Genomic DNA, 19,907 nt, shown 5'->3' with positions numbered 1-19,907 from the left:
GAAAATTGCATGTAACTGGGACAAGGGTGGGGGAATGAAACCAGCTGGGTTCCTCTTGCAGAGAGTAGGCACAGAGTCAGGCCAAATACTCCCCTCCTTACAGTAATCTTCCTGTAATTCTGTGATGTCACTGTACATTAAACTGGCTGCAAGAGAAGAATTATGGATTGAGTATGAATTCTCACAGGTTCTGCTGTTTCTTTGGGCGGCACGGTGATGCAGTGGTAGAGTTGCTGCCTTCCAGCAAATGCAGCGCCGGAGATCCGAGTTCGATCCCGACTACGGGTGCTGTCTGTACAGTGTTTGTACATTCTCTCTGTGACCTGCGTCGGTTTTCTCCGAGATCTTCGTTTTCCTCCCACACTCCACAGACGTACAGGTATGTAGGTTAATTGGCTTGTTAAATGTAAAAAAAATTGTCCCTAGTGGGTATAGGATAGTGTTAATGTGCGGGTATCGCTGGTCGGTGCGGACCCGGTGGGCCGAAAGGGCTGTTTCCGAACTGTATCTCTAAACTAAACTATGGACTCATAGAGTCATACCATCATACAGCATGGAAACAGGACCTTCGGCCCAACTAGCCCATGCCAACCAAGATGCCCCATCTACATGGGATGTCAGGGCTTTCATATGAAGAAAGACTGCATAGACTCGGTTTGTACTCGCTAGAATTTAGAAGATTGAGGGGGGATCTTATAGAAACTTACAAAATTCTTAAGGGGTTGGACAGGCTAGATGCAGGAAGATTGTTCCCGATGTTGGGGAAGTCCAGAACAAGGGGTCACAGTTTAAGGATAAGGGGGAAATCTTTTAGGACCGAGATGAGGAAAACATTTTTCACACAGCGAGTGGTGAATCTCTGGAATTCTCTGCCACAGAAGGTAATTGAGGCCAGTTCATTGGCTATATTTAAGAGGGAGTTAGATGTGGCCATTGTGGCTAAAGGGATCAGGGGGTATGGAGAAAAGGCAGGTACAGGATACCGAGTTGGATGATCAGCCATGATCATATTGAATGGCGGTGCAGGCTCGAAGGGCCGAATGGCCTACTCCTGCACCTATTTTCTATGTTTCTATGTTACATGTCCCATTTGCCTGCATTTGCCTCATATCCCTCTAAGCTTTTCCTATCCATGTACTTGTCCAAATATATTTTAAATGTTATGGTACCTGCCTCAACTAATTCCTCTGCAGCTCGTTCCTCCCCACCGCCCTCTGTGTGAAAACGTTGCCCCTCAGGTTCATCTTGACTCTCTCACCTTAAACCTATGTCCTTTGTTTCTTGATTCCCCTACCCTGGATAAAGGACTGTGCATTCACCCTATCTATTCATCTCATGATTTTACACACCTCTAAGATCACCCCTCAGCCAAATGAGACTAGCTTAGATGGAGCATCTTGGTCAACATGGCCGAGTTGGGTAAAAGGGCCTATTCCCGTACTGTATGACTCAAAGTCACAAAAAGGAGACAATAGTTTCATTGCAAGGATATTTTTTATCAGTGTACAGCAATGGAAATAGCCACAAAATTATTCATTTTTATAAATTCCACACTTGTAAAGAGAAATAAATTAGCTCAAATGCAAATAAGTGAGACATGTTGGTGCAAGTCTGGACTGCAGCATCCTGAAGTGAAACCAGATCTTCAGGTTATGGAAACACAAGGAACTGCAGATCCTGAGTTACAAAAAATATAGTTCTGGATTAACTCAGTGGGTCAGGCAGCATCTCTGGACAACATGGATAGGCGACGATTTGGTTCAGGACCTCACGGTCTGAAGAAGGGTCCCGACCCAAATCATCACCTATCCCTATCCAACAGGAGATTCCGTCTGACCCATTGAGTTCCTCCAGCACTTTGTGTTTTTCAAGTCTGTTTATACGCAGGAGAATGAAAGAATAGCCATGGATAACATTGGACGGGAAATCTCCCCAATTGTGGTAATCTTAGGATGAGTAAATGTTGGAAGATGGAGCAAAAATTGCAAAATTCCCATCGGATCTTCACATTATCTCTCCCTTTCTAACCTATTCTGTAAAATTGAAAGCCAGCTAAATGGCTGGAAGTTCATTATTAACTATCCATTTATTACAATGGTACACTCTCAGGAGCCCACTTTTTTTTTTGGCACACAATATAAACAGTGATCCCAACAATAAGACACCCAATAACTACGATCAATATTGGGAACCATATCTTCTGTTTTGCACAAATCCACCACTTGGACTTAGACAAAGGCTCAAAGAAAGATGCCCTGGCTATGTTTGACAGTTTAGAAGTAAGATTGCTTTTATCATACGCACGCACAGCAAAGTAGATCGCTGCACCATTTTGCATGTTTGGATGCTCAGAGTAAATCGTCACCGTTTCCTTGGAACCATAGGGTTGTGGATATATGGTAGTCGTATTAATCAACAGAGCTCTGAAAAAATGATCTCTTAGTTGCAGAAGTTTGTCACTCATTCTCATTTCGTAGCGAGATGCTAAAAAAAAAGCATAGAGGAGATTGGATGCAAATTTTTTTAATACACAATTGGATAAAGCAGACAGTTACTATGGCTTTATGAAAAGAGGTCAAGAAAGTAGACAGGTTGTGCGCAACCTTCAATAAATATAGAGACACCAAGGAACTGCAGGTGTTGGTTTACAAAAATAAACACAGTGCTGGAGTAACACAGCAGATCAGTTAGCATCTCTGAAGGACATGGATAGGCAACATTTCAGTCATTATTTCAGGAACCCTTCTTCAGTCATCAAGATTCAAGATTCAATTTAATTGTCACAAAGTGAAATTGATGCCAAGACCAACTCTTATCTACCTCTACATAATCCATATCCCTACATTCCCTGCATACCCATGTACCTATTGAAAGATCTCTTAAATGCCATAATATGCATATGGCATTTTGGATCATTTAATTTTATACAAATAGCTGAACCATCTTATCATCAACTGTAGAGTGGTAAAGACTTATCGTCTACCTCTTTCTAGATGCTCGGACTATCTTTAGCGGAATTGACTGCACTTTATCTTGCACTAAACATTATTCCCTTTATCCTCTATCTATACATTGTAATGGCTTGATAGCAATCACGTGTAGTCTTTCCGCTGACTGGATAGAACGCAACAAAAAAAAGCATTTCATTAGACTTTGGCACACGTGACAAAAATAAACTGTACTAAACTAAACTAACCAAGTAGACTAAACTAGACTAAACTATAACTCCTTTCGTTTCGTGCAATATTTTATATCAATTGTAATGTTTTATATAATAATAACCGTTGTCTTTACACTTATAATAAATTTCTTAAACTATTTCTGCATTGTGCTGCTCTTTGTATTTGACTTAATTTAATCCACTAAAATGGATTAACACTAAATTCATGTATATAGGACAACTACATCCCTGCTGTAATAAGAATTCGTCAGTCATTGGATCAATTCACACCTCGAAAAAATAATTCCTCATAGGTAACTTATAATCACAGTCAGAATTACCTGATCCTTTATCATAGTCTCCTCCTGGTGCAGTCCATTCCAGCTTAATTTTATTTTTAACTATTGTTGCCAGCAGATCTGTGATTGTAGATGGTGGAAAGTTAATAAGGGGTGTCGCCGATGGCAGTGAGATCGACCCTCCTGCTTGAACCCTGTTGAAGTCTCCTAATTCATCGTGTAGATCTTCCTCACTAACGTCGGATTTGAATGGATTTACCTCAATATTTCCTAAAAGGAAAGAAAGTCATGCACTGCTTAGATCCTGCCTTCATAACCAGTGCAAAGAACATTTACAAGAATGTTGCCAGGACTCGAGGAGCTAAACTACAGTAAGAATGAGCAGGCTAGGACTTTATTCCTTGAATAGCAGGTGGCTGAGGGTGATCTTATAAAGGTGTATAAAATCACGGATTGGATAGGTGAATGCACAGAAGGACACAAAGTTCTAAAGTAACTCAGGGTCAGGCATCATCTCTGGAGTACATGACGTTCAGGTCACTCCTAATTGACAATTAGATCAGACAACTTATTCTCCCATATATATGAATACTTCATACATTCTTGCCTTCATTGGTCAGGGTATTGAGTACACAAATTGGGATCTTATGTTACAGTTGCATAGAATGTTGATAAGGCTACGTTTGGAAGACTGTGTGTAGGAAGGAACTGCAGATGCTGGTTTACACCGAAGATAAACACAAAATGTTGGAGTAATTCAGCAGGTCAGGCAGCGTCTCTGGAGAAAAGGAATAGATGACGGTTAGGGTCGGGTTTCAGTCATAAGAAGAGTCTCAACCCGAAATGTCACCTATTCCTTTTCTCCAGAGATGCTGCCTGGACCGGTGATTTGTCTACACAAAATGCTGGAGTAACTCAGCGGGTAAAGCAGCATCTATGGTGCGAAGGAATAGGTGACATTTCTGGTCGAGGCCCTTCTTCAGGCCCCAGCATTTTGTGTCTATCATTGGAGGACTGTGGACAGTTCTGGTCACCCTGTTCCAGGAAGGATGTTATTAAACTGGAAAGGGTGCAGAAAGGATTTACCAGGATGTTATCAGGACTGGGAGGTTTGAGTTGTGAGGAGATGTTTGATAAACTGTGTCTTTGTTTCCAGGAACATTGGTGGCTGAAGTGTGAACTTATAGAGGCTAATAAGATCCTGAACGGTATACAACAGACAATCGACAATAGGTGCAGGAACAGGCCATTCGGCCCTTCGAGCCAGCACCACCATTCAATGTAATCATGGCTGATCATCCCCAATCAGTACCCCATTCCTGCCTTCTCCCCATATCCTCTGACTCCGCTATCTTTCAGAGCCCTATCTAACTCTCTCTTGAAAGTATCCAGAGAACTGGCCTCCACCGCCATCTGAGGCAGAAAATTCCACAGATGAGGTGAGGTGATGATGAGGTGATAAGTCACAGTTGAGGTGTGAGGTGTATAGATGAGGGGAAAAGTCACAGTTTTTTTCCCCAGAGGAGGGAAGACTAAAAATAGAGGCATAGGTTTAAGATGAGAGGGAAAGATTAAAAAGTGATCTGAGGGGCAATTTACTCACACATAGGATGGTGCGTACATGAAATGAGCTGTCTGGGGAAGTGGTAGAGGCCGGTACAGTTACTACATTTAAAAAGCATTTGGACAAGTGTACAGATGGATTTGGAGGTATGTGGTCCAAGGGCAGTCAAGGGCGACTAGCTCTGTTAAGCAACTGGTTCAGTTGCATGGGCGAGTAGGGCCAAAGAGCCTGTTTCTCTGCTGTGTAGCTCCATGACTGTATTAGCGATTCCACCTCTATTTTGCTGAATCTTCATTACCATTCTCCACGTATCCTGGCAGGCATAGGGCCTGTCCTCCTCTTCTGACCGTTACACTTGTGGTGCCTTCGATTCCCAGCACGCGCACTTTAACGCTGTATCTCCCCTTTCCACGGAAGTCAATGAAATACTTTGAGTAAACACCGTCATTCTTAACAATATCAGCACCTGAGGGCAAGGAAAGGTAAATGAAAATCAAAGAAATGTGTTCTGACAATAGGCTTGATTGTATTCATGTGCAGTCTTTTCTTTGACAGGATAACACGCAAACAAAAGCTTTTCACTGCACCTCGGTGCACGTGACAATAATAATAAATTAAACTAAACTAAAAATCTAAATAAATGATTGTTGACGAACGATGAAAGGAATATTAATAATTAAATTAAATTAAATTTCTTTATTTATATAGCACATTTTTAGTCAACTTGCATTGACCCCAAAGTGCTTCACATAATGACATTCACACACACAGGCAAAGGTGGGTGAAGTGTCTTGCCCAAGGACACACACAGGCAAAGGTGGGTGAAGTGTGTTGCCCAAGGACACAACGACAGTATGCACTCCAAGCAGGATTCGAACCAGCTACCTTCCGGTTGCCAGCCGAACACTTAGCCCATTGTGCCTACTGTCGTGCCTGGAAAGGGTGCAGAAAGGATGCACTAACATTAGCATTTACATGCTAAATGGTATAATGGAGATTGATAACCTCACCATATGGATATTCATTAATGACTAAGTAATATTTGCAAACCAAGACTAAGCTTCAAAACTTTCTTTGGTTGTTGTGATACATTGGCTTTGATATTAATGCTTCGACAAGCTCTTATAATCTTTCATTTATTATTTTTCTCAGAATGTGGTCATCACAGCCAAAGCTAACATCCGGCTTGCAGTCTAGAATCACAACATCGATGGATTAGACCAAGTAAGGATGTCCTTCCCTGCTGATCATTAGTGACCTGGATGGATCATGGATGGCACAGTGACGCAGCAGAAAAGCTGCTGCCTGACAGTGCCAGAGTCCCGGGTTTGATCCTGACCTCGGGTGCTGTCTGTACGGAGTTTCTACGTTCTCCCTGTAACCGCGTGGATTTCCCCTCAGTGCTTCAGTTTCCTCCCACATTCCAAAGACATGTAGGTTTGTAGATTTATTGGATTTGGTTAAACTGTAAATTGTCCCTAGTGTGTAGGATAGGGCTACTGTATGGATAGTCATTGATCAGTACGGACCCGGTGGGCTGAAGGGTCTGTTTCCATGCTGTATCTCTATACTAAACAAAGTTAAAATCAATGGATTGGTTAATGTATCCTACCTAAACCATCATCAGAAAGCTTCAGTTGAATTGGAGGATCATTGGGACGTTCAATAATAGCTGTCACGATCGCATTCAGGACTGGTAGAAATCCATGACTAACTTCCACATAAGTAATCATTGGGCTAGTGGAGTCCTTCCTGCTGATGTACCCGTTAACCTTGATTGGCGGAACTTGTGCGTCTGCTGCTCGGGAAGTGACAATGATTGTTATAACCTGGTTGCCTCCGGTGTTCAGGATGCTGTAGAACCAGGTTCCACTCTAGGAAACAGAGAGTCAGTGTTATTTATATTCGCGAGGTGTATAGGAGCTTTCTCAAGACCTGCTCTGTGTCGTCCAGCATTGACCAAATATTAATTATTGCCTATGCTGACTGAATTGATCTCAGCAAAGACTCTAAATTTCAACAAACTCAACAAGTTAGGCAGCATCTGTGAAGAGTGGAACAGAGTTGACAGTTCAGACTATATAGCAAATGTTTTGTTCCATACCTGTGCAGTGCCTTTAATCATAAGACGAGCTGATTTTGCAGACTGATCTATCTTAAAGTAAGCGTTATTATAAATGTTTCCATTGGGATCACGTACAGACATCATCGGAATCACTAATTCCCAGTTCACCACGAAAAATGTATCATTGCCAATAGTCTTGTCGATAACAACTGTACCATTTAACCATCTGTTGCTCCCAATGCTTGTTCCTGAACTTTCAAGCTGAAACCAAAAAAACAGAATCATTATTTTACTGTTTTTACTGTAATACAATCACTTAGTGAGAATATAAGGACTTATGTCGTAGGTCCCCGGCAGAGTTATTTGATGAACTTCGTAAAGTCATGACTGTTGCAGGCCAAGTCAATGGATAGGTGCAGCGTAGGTTTACAAGGTTAATTCCCGGGATGGCGGACTGTCATATGCTGAGAGAATGGAGCGGCTGGGCTTGTATACTCTGGAATTTAGAATGATGAGAGGGAATCTTATTGAAACATATATTATTATTAAGGGTTTGGACATGCTAGAGGCAGGAAACATGTTTCCAATGTTGGGGGAGTCCAGAACCAGGGGCCACAGTTTAAGAATAAGGGGTAAGCCATTTAGAACGGAGATGAGGAAACATTTTTTCACGCAGAGAGTTGTGAGTCTGTGCAATTCTCTGCCTCAGAGGACGGTGGAGGCGGGTTCTCTAGATACTTTCAAGAGAGAGCTAGATAGGGCTCTTAAAGATAGCAGAGTCAGGGGATATGGGGAGAAGGCAGGAATGGGATACTGATTGGGGATGATCAGACATGATCACATTGAATGGCGATGCTGGCTCGAAGGGCCAAATGGCCTACTCCTGCACCTTTTGTCTATTGTCTATTGACATGTTAAAGGCAGTGATTGACCGATTCTTGATTAGTACGGGGTGTCATGGGTTATGAGGAGCAGGCAGGAGAATGGGGTTGAGAGGGAGAGATAGATCAGCCATGACTGAATGGCAGAGTAGAGTTGATGGGCCGAATGGCCTATTTCTGGTCCTACAACTTATGAACTTATGGAAGGTAATCAAACCTGAATGGACTGCTGGCTGCTGTCACCACTTCCTGATATTAATCCGGTGAATGAATCAATTAATCCACTGGTACTCAGGTCATCAGTTGCCGCAAACTGTAAGCCTCCTGCAGAGGGAAAATGGTACATTTTATGATTGACTTGGCTAATATCCATCACGTATCCTAATTAAGAAGTTAAGTAAACTTTGTGAAATGCAGCGAATGTGGCAAGACCTATCCAAGAAGGCCAAGAGAGTTTAATTGCCGTATGCACTGGGAACAAAACAATGGGAATACTTGCTGCAGTTTTACAGACATTCACTCAGAGGCTGGCTATTCACTCAGAGGATGGTGGGTATATGCGGAACAAGCTAACAGAGGAGGTAGTTGAGGCAGGTACTATAACAGCATTTAAAAGATACTTGGACATGTACATGAATAGGAAAGATTTAACGTAGAATATAGAAGAGTACAGCATAGGATCAGGCCCTTCAGCCCACAATATTTGTGCTGAACATGATGGCTACCTGAACTGAACTCATCTGCCTGCACATGATCCATATCCCTCCACTTCCTGCACTTCCACGTGCCTATCTAAAAGCCTCTTAAACACCACTATTTTATCTGCCTCCGCTGCAACCCCTGAGTGCGTTCCAGACCCCCACCATCCTCTGTGTAACAAACGTGCCCTGCACATCTCCATTAAATTTTCCTCATCTCACCTGATGGCTATGCCTTCCTGTGTTGGACATCTCTACCCTGGGAAAAGGTTCTGAGTGTTCACTATGCCTCTCATCATTTGATATACTTCTATCAGGTCTCCCCTCAAGCTCTGATGTTTCAGAGAAAACAATTCAAGTCCATCCAGTCACCCTGTTGATGAAACCCTCTAATTCAGGCAGCATTCAGGTAAACCTCCTCTGCATCTCCTCTCCTCTTTGGAAGGATATGGGTCAAATGCAGAAAATGGGACTAATATTAGATGGGGCATCTAGATCAGCATGGACAAATTGAGCTAAAAGGCCAGTTTCCATGCTATACCACTCTATGAACTATTAATGCAACAAGACTCATTAACGCAACAACCGCCCTACTATCTTCATCCAACTTGGACTAAAATTGTTCACCCCTTTAATCCTGACTATGCTGAAGCGACCAACATGAATAGATATGAGATGTTGGATCTAAAATGGCAAGGGTGTACAGTACGGCCTAATCCTGCTCCTCGTATCTCTAAAATCCAAAAAAAAATTAAGATCTATACTCATGAAGCAGAAGGGCCTGTCCCACTTAGGCGATTTTCCAGCAGACTGCCAGTGACTGTCAAGTTCCTGGCAGTCACCTGAAAAACCGGGAGCTTGAACTGCGACTCTCAGACACACACACACACCGCAAAGGCGGGGGCTGGGGAAAGCGGGGGGAGCACTGTCTGAAATTCACACGGTGCAAAGCCAAGGTGATACAGACACACACCGTGATGAACAGGAAGGTTAAGACGGCTAGCACAGTGTACGGTGAGTCCTTTAAAAGAGGGGGGAGGGGGGGAGGGGAGAAAGGGGGAGAAGGGGTGAGAAGGAGTGGAGACACTTTTAAGAAGCCAGACAACTTTTAAGAAGCCAGAGATACACAGCTGTGATGTTCGCCGGACATTTAACATTAGCGGTCAGTTATCCTTGGTTCTGAAAACTCGTGCATACGTTTTTTTCCCCAATGAGCCAATGAAAATGACCGAACAGCAAAAGCGATTAACTAAAACTACCTACGACTACCTCGACTACCCATAACTACATGGCGACCCCACTACAACTGCACTTACGACTACAGGATTATCGATTTTCTCCATGGCGACCAATTTTTTGTTGCAGAAAAATTTTCAACATGTTGAAAAATTTGCGGCGACCATACTGAAGCCGCGACTAGTTCCCAGAATGCGGGAACTCCTCGCGACCATGAAGGAGACTCACCGGAGACCACCAGCGAACATATGGCGATCATAAGGCGAGCGCAGTCTCCTGCACTCTCCTAAAAAGTCTCCTAAGTGGGACAGGCCCTTTAGTCTTCTCTGTCTGTCAGTGGGATAATCGTTATCCTAACACAATATATTCAGCCACTTCCTTTGAGTACTAGTTACCTGTCATAGTTGAGAGCTCTTCTAGCTCTTCAGCTGCAGATGGCCCCAATGCAATAGTGTGGATTACAGCTCCACTTTGTTCCACTTCCTGGAAGCAATTGCCCATATAGCGATCTATTCCATCTGTCAGTAAAATGATTTCATCCCCCTGGGTGGCACTGTCATCTCCACGAAGTACCTGCAACAATGAATTATCAACATGGGAAAAAATGCGACTTTTAATTTGCAAGTCGCATTGGTAGTAAGGTAGGTAAATGCAATGCCAGCATTTATTTTGAGAGGTTAGCATGGTGACGTAGCGGTTTAGCTACTGCCTTACAGCGCCAGAGACCCAAGTTCGATCCTGACTACGAGTGCTTGACTGTACGGAGTTTTCTCCGAGATCTTCGGTTTCATCCCATACTCCCAAAGCATACAGGTTTGTAGGTTAATTGGCTTGGTATAAATGTAAATTGTCCCCAGTATGTGTAGGGTAATGCTAATGTGCGGGGATCGCGGTCAGTGCAGACCCGGTGGGCCGAAGGGCCAGTTTCCGCACTGTATCTTTAAACTAAATTAAAGGGTGAGAATACAAAAACAGGGATATAATGCTGAGGCTTTATAAGGCACTGGTCAGACCACATTTGGAGTATTGTGAACAGTTTTGGGCCTCATATCTGAGGAAGAAAATGCTGGTGCTGGAGAGGGTCCATAGGAGGTTTACAAGAATGATCCCAGGAATGGTTGGGTTAACATATGATGAGCGTTTGAAGGCACTGGGCCTGTACTCGCTGGAGTTTAGAAAGATGAGGGGGGACCTCATTGAAACTTACCAAATACTGAAAAGCATAGATAGTGGATATGGAGAGGATGTTTCCAATAGTGGGAGAGTCTAGGACCAGAGGCCATAGCCTCAGAATAAACGGAAGTACCTTTAGAAGGGAGATGAGGAGAAATTTCTTTCGTCAGAGGGTGGTAAATCTGTGGAATTCATTTTAAAGGTGAAGATTGCCAGATTCTTAATTAGTACAGGTATCAGGGGTTATGGGGAGAAGGCAGGAAAATGGGGTTGAGATGGAAAGATTAGTCAGCTATGATTGAATGGAGTAGATTCTGTGGACGAATGGCCTAATCCTGCTCCTCGTACATATGAACTTACAGGTATTAATTAAAATGAATAGAATTGGACAAACTTCACAGCCTTACCTCAAAGCCAGACCGAATTCCTTCACAGATGTTTGTACCCCCTTTAGCTAATGTTGGTAACAGCTTTACAAGATCCTCTCTCACTTTATCATTATTGATCCTTTTTAAACGCGTTTGAATGCTTGCACCGCTGTTAAAAGTGACAATTCCCGCATATGATCCGGTCTCAGCGATCTGCAGCAAGAATATCTCAGCTGCTTGTCGGAGCCTGCCAATGCGATTCTCCTGTATATCAAAAAGGCACCGATTAGTGTCCAGAAACAAAAAACGTGGCAGGGCCATGGGGAGCGTTATGGAGGGCAGAGGGATCCAGGAGTGGAGGTACATATTTCCCTGAACATGGCATCACAGGTGGATAGGAAGGTCAAGCGGGCTTTCAGTACATTAACCTTCATCAGTCAAAACCTTTTACTGTATCTCGGTGTATATGACAATAATAAAGCATTGCCAATACTAACAGCGAATTCAGCAAAACATCACGATGGAATATTGTAAAAACCTTACCGTCCCCATGCTTCCTGAGACATCAAGGACTAAGCAAAGCACACGATCCTTGGCCTGAAGGAGCGTGAATGTTGGTTCGACCGAACCAGTGTGGGGCGAGGAAATGTTTCTGAAATCTTCCGACTTGCTGATCACGTCCCAAGTGCTACTGTAATTGCACATTCTGTTCTGCATGTTGGGCGCTTCAACATTGTGAGTCTTGTCATCACAGAATTTATCCACCTGGAAGTTTGCAGAACTGAGGTGAAAGAGGCTAGAACCACTCAAAAAGCACTCAACAATATGCCGCTAAATGTAAAACTACAATATATTGAGAATAGTACCCCAGCATGCTGTTCTGGAATCCAGTCAAGACCATGGATTCTCCATACTCTCCCCTCTCTCTCGCTCACTCCCCACACTCTCTCTCCCTTTTCTCTCTTGTCCTCTTTCACCCCCTCTCTCCTCCCTCTCCCTCTCTCCTCCTTCTCTATCTCTCCTTCCTCTCTCACCCCCCACTCTCTCTGTCTCCCTCTCCCCTCTCCTACCCTCAGTCTCTCCACGTCTCTCTCTTCACCTCTCTCACTCTCCCTCAGAACCCCCTGTCTCTCTCCCCCTCTCTCCTCCCTCTCCCCCTTTTCTCTCTCAGCTAACTCTCTTCCTACCCTTTGTTTCTCTCTCCCTCTCTCCCCCCTGTCCCACTCTCTCTCCCTCTCTCCCTCATCCTCCAAACTCTCTCCCCCTCTCTCCACCTTCTTTCTCTCTCCCTGCTCCTTACTCTCTTCCTCCTCCCTCTCTCTCTCCCGCCCTTTCCTTCTCCCTCCTCTGGCCCCCAACGTTGGACCATTGACCAAAGGTCCACCAATAGACAATAATCCAGTGGGTGGAATGAAAATTGACAGTTGTCCTCTCAAATCCATAAGTAAGTCCCCAGACTCTCAGAGTGTCCACTTAAGTCCTAATTAGTAAGTTTGGCAGCTCCATTTAGAGCCAGCAACAACAACCAACAATCTGGGCAAATAACAAGCTTCCTGTGGCTTTACTTACATTCGGCAATCCTTGTAAGTACATTATTGAAGATGATGACCTCTGATTTTTCTCTGGGAAGAATTGGCATTGTTTGTTTGGTAATCCTGTGCTTTCATCAGTGGTACATGAAGAACACACACTGCCCTTACATTCAGCAGTCTTTCCTCTTATGCTGAGAGAACATCTGCAAGTCAAAATAATAATTAGAAATCTGCACTTGCGTTCATACGTATTTGTACACTTGGCAATTTCATCAGAACAGATGAGGAGTGATCAAATTTACCGGTCCAGAAAAAAATGCTGGAGAAACTCAGCGGGTGAGGCAGCATCTATGGAGCCATAGATGCTCCATAGATGCTGCCTCACCCGCTGAGTTTCTCCAGCATTTTTGTCTACCTTCGATCTTTCCAGCATCTGCAGCTCTTTCTTAAATATACTGGTCCTCTCATTTACAGCGTAGTCTTCAATTCTGATCAGTTGCCTGTAAATTGCCCCTAGTGTGGGTAGGATAGTGCTCGTGTATGGGGATCGGTGGTAGGCATGGACTCGGTGGGCCGAAGGGCCTGTTTCCTCACTGTGTCACTAAACTAAATTAAACAACCCCTGGCATTTTGTTGCAGAAACACACCACCCTCTGTATAAAAAACTCGCCTCAAACCTCTCCTTTAAACCTTGCCCCTCACATTTTAAAGCTATAGTCTTTGATATTTCTACTCTTGGAAAAAGGTGTTGACTGTCCACTCTCTCATCATTTTATATAATTCTGCCAGGTCTCCCCTCAATCACCGGAGTTCCAGAGAAAACAATCTAAGCAAATATTAGGGGAGGTTGGACACTAAATAATTGGAAGTTGCTGTAGAAATATAATTCCTCCCTGATTTCTTTCAGCTAGAAATTGCAAAGAGCAATTCAGATTATGCACTTAGCCTTGCCGTACCTTGTTGCTTCAGTAGTTTCGCTGTCAGATATGTAAAATGGAACCGCATCATTATATTCGTCAAACACACCCCAGCGAAGATGGGCCCATGCACGAACAAATACACTACCTGTGAAAATAATTATTTTTGCAATGGTGAATTCAGTTCTTTCGCATTCTCAGAGGTCCAAATAGCAACCAAGAGCATCTGAGTCAGTCTGGTTATGCACCCACATTGACTTGTGTTGAATTTGCCCAGGAAGCCACACATTGGAGAAGGAAGAAGCATACAAAGAAGGAACAATAGGTTGGACGGCACGGTGGAGCTGTGGTAGAGTTGCTCCCTTGCAGCTCCAGAGACATGGGTTTGATCCTGACCACGGGTGCTGTCTGTACGGAGTTTGCACGTTCTCCCCGTGACCTGCATGGATTTTCTCCAGGATCTCTGGTTTCCTCCCACACTCCAAAGACGTACAGGTTTGTAGGTTAATTGGCTTGGTAAAATAGTAAATTGTCCCTAGTGTATGTAGATAGACACAAATGCTGGAAAAATTCAGTGGGTGAGGCAGCATCTATTGGGCGAAGGAATAGGTGACATTTTGGGTCGAGACCCTTCTACATACACATCTATGGAGCGATAGTGTATGTAGGTTAACTTTAGTGTATGGGGATTACTGGTCGGCGCGGATTGTAGGGTCTGCTTCCGCACAATATCTCTAAACTAAAGTTATTAAATGATACACTTGGGTGTTTGACAAAATATCATGTTACCCCAATTTAGTTTTAAGCAGTACATACAATACATGAAATAGCAGTGCAAATTAATTTAATGTAATTTACCTTTCGGACAGTAAATGGAGGTAATTTTGTCGTTTAGAATGAAGTTTGGGGTGAAGTGAATATACCGTCCCTTCTCGCCACACCCGCCATACTGCAGGGTGTATGGAGTATCTCCTTGTTTAAGATATGGTTCAGCAATGATTACACTCGCCTATGAAAAAAAATTGCACATTCCTAGGTGAAAGTCCCTCCGCACAAACAGAAAACACTGCCAAGAGGGGAATTCAAGAGCATTTAATTGTCATATGTACTGAAACATAAATAAAACAAAAACAATATTAGTGCAAAACAAAGCAAAAGAGCAAACAAGACAGATCGTAGTTTGGAATTTAGTTGCTGTTTGTACTGTTCCATAGCCTAGTAGTTAGAAAGAATCTGTTCCTGAACCTGGAGGTCACAGTTTGCAGACTCCTAACACCTTCTTCCCGATGGCAGGTGTGAATCTTTGTAATGCTGGCTACCTTTTTGAGGCAGTACCTCCCTTAGATCTCTTCAATGGTGGGCAGCTCAGTACCCAAGATGGGCTGTGTCCATCACTGTTAGTAATCTCCTTGTAAATTGTGAATTTTAATATGCTATGTTTGAGAACTTCTGGCCGTGTCCCACGGTGCGAGTTCATTCCAAGAGTTCTTCCGAGTTTCCCCTGATTCGAACTCGGAGATTTACGGTAATGGCCGCTCGTCGGCACTCGGGGCTCTCGTGGACATTTTTCAACATGTTGAAAAATCTTCACGAGTCTTCCCGAGCTTACCTGCCGTTAGTGAGTCTTCCCGAGTACCTGCCGTTAGCGTAACGAGCCACTAAGAGACATCCCTGAGCTCCGATATACCCGCTACGTTCATTCTCCGTGCTTACCACGAGCTTGATTTTTTTCAAACTCGGGAGAGCTCTTGGAATGAACTTGTACCGTGGGACAGGGCCATTCGTGTAAGAGTATTGAGAGATCTGGGGTCAATCTTGCTTATGTTTCCCTCATTTCTGCCTGACCTATTTGCCCCAGTACATCATACTCCAAGTCTTTCCAGACTCCATTCTATCAATGTTCCTTGTGCTTGAACAATTCCCCATTGTCCTTTTGGGCCAGGTTCTCATTCCTGCAAGCTTCGATCCTGACTTCCTGTCTGTTCGGAATTTGCTCGTTCTCCCGCAAGGATTTCCTGAGGGTGCTCCGGTTTCCTCTCACATCTCAAAAAAGATTTCCATTTGTAGTATTAATTCGCCTCTGCAAATTGTCCCTTAGTGGTCTGAAGAAGTGTCTTGACTAGAAACATCACCTATTCCTTTTCTCCAGAAATGCTTTTTGTGTCTATCTTTGGGATAACATAGAACTTGTATGAATGAGTGGTCGATGGTCGGTGCGGACTCGGAGGGCTGAAGGGCCTGTTTTCATGCTACATCTCTAAACTAAACTAACTATACTTATTCATTTACCAAAATAAGTTCAATTTTTTATTGTCTATAGGGAATTACCTTGTCTCTCATTGAGAGGCTATTAACTAGGGTGACACAGTGGAGTAGTGGTGGTTGCTGCCTAACAGTGTCAGAATTCCAAGTTCAATCCTGACCAAGGGTACTGTGTGTAAGGAGTTTGTAGTTCTCCCCGTGACTGCGTGGGTTTTCTCCGGTTGCTCTGGTTTCCTCCCACACTCCAAAGACGTGCAACTTTTATAGGTGAATTGGATTCTATAAATTGTCCCGTGTGTGTAGGATAGAAGTAGTATGAAAGTGTGATTGCTCGTCGATGTGGACACAGTGGGTCGACAAGCCTGTTTCCACACGGTATCTCTAAACTAAAATAAACTAAACGGATAGGGAGATAGTACATATATAACATATAACATATAACAATTACCTGTAAGAATATCTAGGTAAGTTGCTATTCGGCCTGATTTATCCTCAATTTCCTCAGCTCCATCACTCAACTCAACATAACACTCACAACCTACAATGGGCTTTTTAGGAGGTGCCGCTGGTGGAAATTGACTAATAATAATTTAAATCTCTCACCCCTTTGCACTTACCTTCTCGTATGACTCAGTACTTGGTCTCTGAACCACGTTCGACTTCAGTGCCCAGGTAGCAGGTAGCACGATTTTTACATCTGAGTAGTAAAGTTGATGCATTGTAGCTTTGGAGAGGTAGTTCGAGGCTTCAGTCATCATCTCCTGCAAAGTAAATTCAGGATTAAAAGATAATTCTTGGCTTTTAATCACCTGGCGGGCAGCGTAAGAACGCGGTAATGCGCCATTAACTCACATTAAATCCGAAACACACGCAAGATGAATAACCTACAATGAACAAAACAGCAGAAATTAGATCGCTTCAGACATCACCTCACCTTAACGTTTTCAATGAGCTTGTTGTTATATTGGATGTTGGGATTTATCGCAATAACAATGTTTCGATACCCATTGTTGACCAGTGTAACTCTGGAGCAGTTCAGAACACAGACATTCAGGAGACAGTGCAACACGAAGCCTAGGATTCTGTGAAACATCTTCATTGCTCTGAAACTCAACTCTGCTCAATAATACTTCATACAAAGCAAGAAATAGGTTCTCTAGTGACACCCATTTCCTGGGAGTGAACGGAAAAGTTTGGTGAGGGTTGTACGATGCGGTGAGGAACTGAGTGGGAAATTCCAGCCCACTGCAAATATAGAAACATAGAAGCATAGAAATTAGGTGCAGGAGTAGGCCATTCGGCCCTTCGAGCCTGCACCACCATTCAATATGATCATGGCTGATCATCCAACTCAGTATCCTGTACCTGCCTTCTCTCCCTACCCCCTGATCCCTTTAGCCACAGGGGTCACATCTAACTTGCTCTTAAATATAGCCAATGAACTGGCCTGAACTACCTTCTGTGGCAGAGAATTCCAGAGATTCACCACTCTCTGTGTGAAAAATGTTTTACTTTAATATATTCCTTTGTTCAGCATGTGCAAGGCCAGTATTTTACAATGATCTTGCCCAGATTTGGGGAATTGAGGACCAGAGGACATAGGTTTAAGGTGAAGGGGAAAAGATTTAATAGGAATCTATGGGCTAACTTTTTCACACAAAGTTGTGGGTGTATAGAACAGGCTGCCAGTCGAGGTAGTTGAGGCAGGAACTATCCAAACACTTATGAAACTGTTAGACAGGTACATGGATAGGACAGTGATAAAATGCAGTCAGAGATAGTAAGACTGGTGGGAGAACTGGGAAGGGGGAGGGATGGAGAGAGAGGGAAAGCAAGGGTTACTTGAAGTAAGAGAAGTCAATGTTCATACCGCTGGGGTGTAAGCTGTTCTTCCAATTAGTGCTGGGCCTCACTCTGACAATGGAGGAGGCCCAGGGCAGAAAGGTCAGTGTGGGAATTGGAGGGGGAGTTAAAGTGTTTAGCAACTGGGAGATCAGGTAGGTCTTGGCGGACTGAGCGGGAGCTGATCAATGAAATGATCGCTGAGCCTGCACTTGGTCTCGCCGATATATAGGAATCCACACCTGGAACAGCGGATACAGTAGATGAGGTTGGAGGAGGTGCACGTGAACCTCTGCCTCACTAGAAAAGACTGTTGGGGTTTTTGAAAGGAGTCGAGGGGGGAGGTATAGGGACAGGTGTTGAATCTCCTGCGGTTGCAGGGGAAAGTACCTGGGATGGGGACGGTGTGGGTGAGAAGGTATGAGTTGACCTGGGAGTTGTGGAGGGAATGATCTCTGCGGAAAGCAGAAAGAGGTGGAGATGGGAAGATGTTGCTAGTGGTGGGATTCCATGGGAGGTGGCGAAAATGTCGGAGGATTATGTGCTGTATGCGACGGCTGATGGGGTGGAAGGTGAGGATAGGTGGACTGTCCCTGTTACGACTGGGGGGGGAGGGGGAGTAAGAGCTGAGCTGCAGGATATCGAGGAGACCCTAGTGAGGACCTCATCTATATTTATAAGGAAACCCTTGCATACCCTCTCTCTCCATCCCTCCTCCTTCCCAGTTCTCCGACCAGTTTTAACCATATAATTTAACCATATAACAATTACAGCACGGAAACAGGCCATCTCGGCTTTACAAGTCCGTGCTGAACATCTCTTTTCCCTTAGTCCCACCTGCCTGCACTCATACCATAACCCTCCATTCCCTTCTCATCCATATGCCTATCCAATTTATTTTTAAATGATACCAACGAACCTGCCTCCACCACTTCCACTGGAAGCTCATTCCACACCGCTACCACTCTCTGAGTAAAGAAGTTCCCCTTCATGTTACCCCTAAACTTCTGTCCCTTAATTCTGAAGTCATGTCCTCTTGTTTGAATCTTCCCTATTCTCAAAGGGAAAAGCTGATCCACATCAACTCTGTCTATCCCTCTCATCATTTTAAAGACCTCTATCAAGTCACCCCTTCTCCATCCTGCCATCTGGGAAGAGGTACAGGAGCATTAGCTGCAAAACCAGCAGGATGCTCCTCAGCTTCTTCCCGCAGGCTATAAGACTGATAAACGGACTTAGCCCCCTGCCAAAGTATCGCGCACCAACCATCAACCTGGACACACTGCAGCAACTGTCGATCGGAACGCCTTTTGATGTTTAGTAGAGAGTAGAGTGTTTAATTTAATTTGTTCATGATATATGTTTTTTATTTCTAGTTATTTGTTGTTATTTGTACTGCACACTGAATGGACACTGGTTGAGTAACTTTTTTTTGTTTCCTCTGGGTATGTGAGTACTCAGGAAAATGACAATAAAGATATACTGATACTGATACTGACTTAACCTTCTGCGCTCCAGAGAATAAAGACCTAACTTATTCAACCTTTCTCTGTAACTTAGTTGTTGAAACCCAGGCAACATTCTAGTAAATCTCCTCTGTACTCTCTCTATTTTGTTGACATCCTTCCTATAATTGGGAGACCAAAATTGTACACCATACTCCAGATTTGGTCTCACCAATGCCTTGTACAATTTTAACATTACATCCCAGCTTCTATACTCAATGCTCTGATTTATAAAGGCTAGCATACCAAAAGCTTTCTTTACCACCCTATCTATATGAGATTCCACCTTCAAGGAACTATGCACGGTTATTCCCAGATCCCTCTGTTCATCTGTATTCTTCAATTCCCTACCATTTACCATGTACGTCCTATTTTGATTTGTCCTGCCAAGGTGTAGCACCTCAC

General features: G+C 43.7%; 1 protein-coding gene across 1 annotated transcript; it reads right to left on the bottom strand.

Moving 5' to 3' along the window:
• Positions 1-1,854: 1,854 nt before the first annotated feature.
• Positions 1,855-17,254, bottom strand: LOC116977401 (calcium-activated chloride channel regulator 1-like). The gene is made up of 14 exons (XM_033027831.1): positions 17,090-17,254; positions 16,773-16,916; positions 14,752-14,902; positions 13,933-14,041; positions 13,014-13,179; positions 11,988-12,209; positions 11,484-11,708; positions 10,299-10,476; positions 8,187-8,293; positions 7,128-7,349; positions 6,636-6,897; positions 5,322-5,489; positions 3,502-3,729; positions 1,855-2,484 (listed from the first exon to the last, which is right to left on the bottom strand). Exons 1-14 carry the CDS (start codon positions 17,252-17,254, stop codon positions 2,090-2,092), a joined length of 2,742 nt encoding a protein of 913 aa, XP_032883722.1. The 3' UTR covers positions 1,855-2,089.
• Between the last annotated feature and the right edge of the window lie 2,653 nt (positions 17,255-19,907).

The sequence above is a fragment of the Amblyraja radiata genome, chromosome 10 (genome assembly GCF_010909765.2).
Source record: "Amblyraja radiata isolate CabotCenter1 chromosome 10, sAmbRad1.1.pri, whole genome shotgun sequence".
Classification (NCBI taxonomy): Eukaryota; Metazoa; Chordata; class Chondrichthyes; order Rajiformes; family Rajidae; genus Amblyraja; species Amblyraja radiata.
This window is presented reverse-complemented; position numbering and strand designations above follow the sequence as displayed.

What these genes read in the sequence shown, in the direction of transcription:
- LOC116977401 (XM_033027831.1), bottom strand. Translation starts at nt 17,254, where the DNA reads ATGAAGATGTTTCACAGAATCCTAGGCTTCGTGTTGCACTGTCTCCTG. An exon ending in GCAGCCAGCAGTCCATTCAG is followed by an intron (nt 7,350 to 8,186) that starts GTTTGATTACCT and finishes TTTTGGTTTCAG; the next exon opens with CTTGAAAGTTCAGGAACAAG. An exon ending in GCCAGGATACGTGGAGAATG is followed by an intron (nt 3,730 to 5,321) that starts GTAATGAAGATT and finishes CTTTCCTTTTAG; the next exon opens with GAAATATTGAGGTAAATCCA.